Source organism: Eimeria maxima, genomic scaffold (assembly GCF_000499605.1).
Source record: "Eimeria maxima Weybridge genomic scaffold, Emw_scaff812, whole genome shotgun sequence".
Lineage (NCBI taxonomy): Eukaryota > Apicomplexa > Conoidasida > Eucoccidiorida > Eimeriidae > Eimeria > Eimeria maxima.
Window position 1 is genome coordinate 10,009 of NW_013563989.1, and position 5,920 is coordinate 15,928.

The following is a 5,920-nucleotide window of genomic DNA, read 5'->3' on the forward strand; positions in this document are numbered from 1 at the left end:
AAAAAAAAAAAAAAAAAAAAAAAAAAAAAAAAAAAAAAAAAAAAAAAAAAAAAAAAAAAATAAATGTACCTATCGAATACTTTGACGGTATCCATTCTATGGAAATCGAAATCAAATCTTTTAAGAAGAAATACACAAACAGGAGGAAAACGACGAAAAATAATTCCTTTTTTAGCGATTTGTTTACCATGTATATCTGCATCATAAGAATTATCTCCCTCTAATAATTCATAAGTAATTAATTTAATTAAACTTTCTTGTATATTATTACATCCTTTTATATCTAAATTAATATCTAAAAATATTTCTTTTTTTATACTTTTATAATTAATATTAATACATTCAATATAAGTCTCCATTTCTCCAACAAATATATTTTTTATACTATTTTTTTCCTCTTTTTTTTCCTCTTTTTTCTTCTCTTTTATTTGCTCCTCTATCTTATCTATTAATAATTTATATAATTCATGTGTATCTTGTTGCGTAAATGCATCTGCTGCATCCCAACCAAAGGAACGAATTAGATCTTTATACCCTACTGCTTCTTCCCCAGTAAATAATTTTATGAATAAATTCTGTAGGGCTAATGATATAGATGGAGGAGACTGTCTCTCTTTTTCTTCTTCTCTTAATAGATCCATTATTTCTTCTTCCTCTAATTCAGATATAATACCATCATCATCATCATCATCATCATCTTCTTCTTCTTCTTCGTCATCTTCTTCTTCCTCTTCTTCTTCTTCATCATCTAATATATTATTATTATTATTATCTTTTTCTTCTCCTTCTTCTTCTGTATCTGTATCTGTCTCCTCTTCTGTCTCCTCTTCTGTCTCCTCATCTCCATCCTCTTCTATTAATGTACATGTATTATTATTATCTTCTTCTTCTTCTTGTTGCTGTTGTTGCTGTTGTTGTATGTCCCTTATCATCATTATACTGTCTCCTCCTCTTCCTCCTCTTGTTTTTGTTCCTTTTCCTCTTCTTTTTCCTTTCTTTCCTCTTCTTGTTCTTCTTCCTCCTCCTACAACAACACTACCACCACATCCTGGTGCACCAGAAGAAGATGCAGCAACAGCAGCAGCAGCAGCAGCAGCAGCAGCAGCAGCAGGAGGTATCTCTGTCTCAGATAATGCAGGACTTGGTCCCTCAACATCCATTAACCCTTCATGTTGTGAGCTAATAATACCATTACAGTCCCTATCTCCTCCTCCTCCTGCAGCAGCAGCAGCAGCAGCAGCAGGAGCAGCAGGAGCAGGAGCAGCAGGAGCAGCAGGAGGAGGAGTATGCATATCCCCTTGATGATGAACCCCTCCTTGTATAGAGGAAGAAGAAGAGGAAGAAGAAGAAGAAGAAGATGAATAAAGATTTCTTGCTCTTTTTCTTTTATAATATTGTTTTTGTTTATATAATAAATATACACTACGTTGTCCGTATGTATTATATATATTAAATGTTATATTGTATACAGCTTCCCTAAATTTACCTATATAATATAAACTTTGTATTAATGCATTCATGTAACAAGTTGCACCATGATTACGTAGGCCTACATACCCTATACCATTACGACCTAGACTACCTGCTGCTGCTGCTGCTGCTGCTGCTGATTGTGCTGATTGTGCTGATGATGATTTACCTCCTACTCCTCCTCCTCCTCCTCCATCTGTTGTACCAGATACACATACACCTGGAGGAGGAGGAAGAGGAGGAGGAGGAGGAGGACATGTAACTATAGGTAAACCTCCTGGTTGGGTAGCACCACATCCCTGTTGTTGTTGTTGCTGCTGCTGCTGCTGCTGCTGCTGCTGTTGCTGCTGTTCTTGCTGATTTTGTCTCTTAACGACTGCAGAAGAAGTATCTGCATTATTATTATTATTATTATTATTATTATTATTATTATTATTATTATTATTATTATTATTATTATTATTATGAATAGGAGGAGGAGGAGGAGGAGGAGGACAAGGAGTCCTGATTCTTCTGGATACAGCAGCAGATACAGGTATACATCCAGCCCTAAAGAATAGAGTATAAGGAGAATAAGGAGGAAAAGAAGAGAAGAATTGTTCTTGTTGTAGATCTTTATAAGAAATAAAATTATGCCAACCTCTATCTATATCCTCTATAGAGAATGTATATATATCTTGCTTATATAAGGATTGTCTATAATCAATAGGATTAATAATATATATATAAAAACGTACACCATGCTGAAATATCCAATCTATAGGAAAATCCTCTCTTGCTCCTGTCTCTAAGAATGCCCCTAAGTGTCTCCTTTCTGCTGCTGCAGCAGCTGCTGCTGCTGCTGCTCCTCCTCCTCCTCCTACTGTTGAACCAGGGACCATACCACCTATACCCCCCCCTCCTCCTCCTCCTCCTCCTCCTCCTACTCCTGTACCTACAGGAGACACTGGATGAATCATTAGACGGAAACGTATTGCAGGTGTCTCCTTCCATGGACTATATATTGTTAATACGTCTCCTACTGTCTCACTTATTTCTCCTGGGATACTGTTGTTGCTGCTGCTGTTGCTGCTGCTGCTGCTGCTGCTGCTGCTGCTGCTGCTGCTGTTTGAGCCAAAACGAGGAAGGAATGATGGGATCGAAAAATCCAACTCCCATGCTGATGGAGGAGGAAGGGACTTCAATGAATAATCAGGGACTGTGTGCTGCTGCTGCTGCTGCTGCTGCTGATGCTGCTGCTGATGCTGCTGATTAGTACCATGATGGGTATGGGGAGGAGATACAGGACCAGCAGCACGACGACATAAATTATGCTGTAGATGTTGCTGCAGATGCTGCTCATGCTGCTGCTGCTGCTGCTGCTGCTGCTGCTCTGCATCTGCACCATCAACAGGAGATGCAGGAGGAGTTGTATCACCCTCCTCCATTGATTGCTGCTGAAGTAACAGCTGCTGCTGCAGCTGCTGCTGATGTAGCTGCTGCTGCTGCTGCTGCTGCTTCGACATTGTCTAATGCAGCAGCAAAGACACCCTATTATTAGGGAATACACAACAAGACACAGCTGCCTATATAACACAACAGCAGCAACAATACCCAATAATGCACCAAGCAAGACTCAAAAAGAGAACCTGATGCTGCTGTTGCTGCTGCTGCTGCTGGTGATGAAGATGCTGCTGCTGCTGCTGCTGCAAAAAGGCAGCAACGCGAGAATTTAAGTCTCAGGCATTGCCCGCCTCCTCGTCAGCTATTGCCATCAACTAGCTGCTGCTGCTGCGCCTCCAAGCAGCAAATAAGGAGGTAAATAAACCTCTAATATAACTGCTGCAGCTGCTGCCACTGCTGTTGTTGTTGTTGCTGTTGCCGTTGCTGCTGCTGCTGTTGTTGCTGCTGCTGCTGCCAGGTATACTAAAAGGCAAAGAAGAAGACGCAGCGCCCTTCTGCAGACAAGCGCAACACACACTCAACCACACAGCACAACAAGATATACGGCCAAAGACAACAAACAGCAGCAGCAGCAGCAGCAGCAGCAAGAGTCTTGCTGCTCCTCTTGAGTCTTGCTATGTATTGCCAACGCAGCAAGCAGTTAAGGTGCGACACAAGCAACTGACACCGTGGTACGGTGTACAGACACCGCAACAACAATGCAGAAGCAACGAGACATATTAAGGTGTCTTCCTTCCTGTTGCATGCATGCAGCAAGCGGGTAATGCATGCATACACCCCTAGCCAAGTGTATGTATGTGCTGCTTGTGTGTCTGTTGAGGTGTATCTGCAGCTGCAGCAAGAAAAGGGAAATGCCCTTAATGACGCAGACAAGACATCCTTAATGCATGCAGCAACAAATAAAGTAATGGATGGGAACTGTTATAGTAAGAGGGCATAAGAGCTGCTGCTAGGGAGCAGCAGCAACACACACGAGGAGTCTGCTGCTGCGCTTCCTCCCCCTCTATTGAGCAGAGGAGAAGGTTGCAGCAAGTTGTAGAGGAAGCTGCTGCAGCAAAGACAGAAAGGCGTACCACCAGAGGTCGAGAGCAAAGAAGAAGGGAGGCCTGCTGCTGCTTGGGCGAGCCGCAAGTTGCGCTGCTGTCCGGTAGTGTAGAGCGGAAAGAGTTGAAGAAGAAGAGAAGAAGAAGATATTCATAAAGGAGAACTGTAAGAAAGAATCGACAGCAACGAAACAGGCGCGCAACAACTAGCAGAAAGAGGGGTGTGGTGCATGCGGCTGGCTGATGCAGGCGCTGTCCGGCTGCTGCAGTGTTGGGTGTGGCACTTTCTTTAGTTTTTCAGGGGATGTTTTGCAATTGGATTTCCTTTAAAAGGAAAAACGAAGGAAAAAAGAAAAGAATATACAAGCATACCTACAACTATACACCATTACCCCCTCCTCCTCCTCCGCCCTACGCGTCCCAACGCCACGCATCGCCTCCGCAGACGAAGCAGTGGTTTGCCGTGGGGGCATCCACAGAAACTACCTACAAACCCTAAACCATCAACCCTAAATAATAAACCCTAGAGAATTCGCCGCTCGTAGACGCCCAGACGGACCAACACAACCACACATCAAGCACTCTAGCCATCCCCTCACGAGCTTAAACAACTAACACCTATACCAGCAGCAGCAGCAGCATTAGATTGCAAACTGTTTTTTATATGGGCTCCACGCTTCTGATGTTAAAACTGCCTACTTCAGCCGATTTCTTCAGCTGTGGAAATGGGAAACGTTCATGCTTTGAGCACCACTCGTTCTATGTCCACGTGTCAATGGTGGGACGAGACCACAGTTTGCTGTTTTCCTCTAGAGTTATCCACCTAGAATTAGAACATAAACTTCTACTTGAGGGCACACTCGGTGAGAATGAGAAGTAACTGTCTAACAACTGTTCACAGTTGTGGTGCGTGCACGCAGGGCTGCACGGGTCACACTATATGTGGGGTTGGCTGCCTTACAAAGGGATTTGCTCTTAGGAACGCCTTCCAACTCATCGCAGGCTGTCCCCTCTACTCACGACTCAGGGCAGGCGACTGTGGCGCTGTGCCCACGACACTGGGGGATGGGATGCCAGACAGGCTGACACGTAAGTAATCTTGTATTACGTCTTTAGACTCTCCTGAAACTTACGATGGCCCTTTGGCCTGCATCAAGAGTTCAAGCTGCATCCAATGCATGCCTATGACCCAGAGAGGCCGGTAATACCCATTCCTTCTACCTGGGGGTCCTGGCGTCTAGCGCAAAGTAGTCGTGAAGACGCATACAGAACACGGTTTTAGATCACCTGCCAAATGCTGGCAATTTGCATTGGTCCAGTAATGCACTTTAATGAGAATTCATCATCCACAACTAACGCAATCAGCCGCTGAACACCTTGACGCGTTGGAACGAGCACAATACACACATCCGTCTAGCCAAAAGTACTTCTACCTTGAGAACAATTTATTGATGCCTCCACTTTCGCGAAACGCTCAAAGGTGGGAGGCATCACGATGTTGAGGAAGTGGAGAAGTGATTTCCTTCCTTGAAGGTAGGGAGTGCGCTCGAAGCACTGCAGTTGGGATGAGCCTCTTGTGTAAGAAGAGGGGCGGCACGATAGTAATGACTCTATTAAGCAAGCTTTTTCGTTTGAGCACACACAGGTTTGGCGCTTTATCTACATGAGTTACGGTGTACGCTTATCTCCCAATTATGAAGGGAACGAACTAATTCAGAATTAGGAAAAAACTATACGGAGGAAAGCTGTTGATTGGGCTCTACTTGTTAACCATGGAAAGAGTCTTCCAGCATTGGTTGATAGGGCGGTCTTTTTGATTACGTAGCCTTTGCCTCTCCTTCCCTCTTAGAAAGTGAGTTTCTCCTCTGGCCCTGCGTTGGATTCTACTGCAGAGTTACCCACCTGTGGCGACATAAGCATGGGCACGCGTACATCCCCCCACTCCCCCCCTTCACCCCCTTCCC

The 5,920-nt window shown here is 44.0% G+C and overlaps 1 protein-coding gene across 1 annotated transcript in view; it reads right to left on the reverse strand.

The window, feature by feature from the left end:
* EMWEY_00043670 (ubiquitin carboxyl-terminal hydrolase, putative) overlaps positions 1 to 2,975 on the reverse strand; it is a gene marked incomplete at both ends in the record, with an annotated part of 10,694 nt that extends 7,719 nt beyond the window's left edge. The window contains 2 exons of the mRNA XM_013478996.1: positions 70 to 1,216; positions 1,487 to 2,975. Of these exons, the coding sequence (XP_013334450.1) occupies positions 70 to 1,216; positions 1,487 to 2,975 (2,636 nt within the window). The remainder of the gene's footprint in view (positions 1 to 69; positions 1,217 to 1,486) is intronic.
* Positions 2,976 to 5,920: the final 2,945 nt, after the last annotated feature.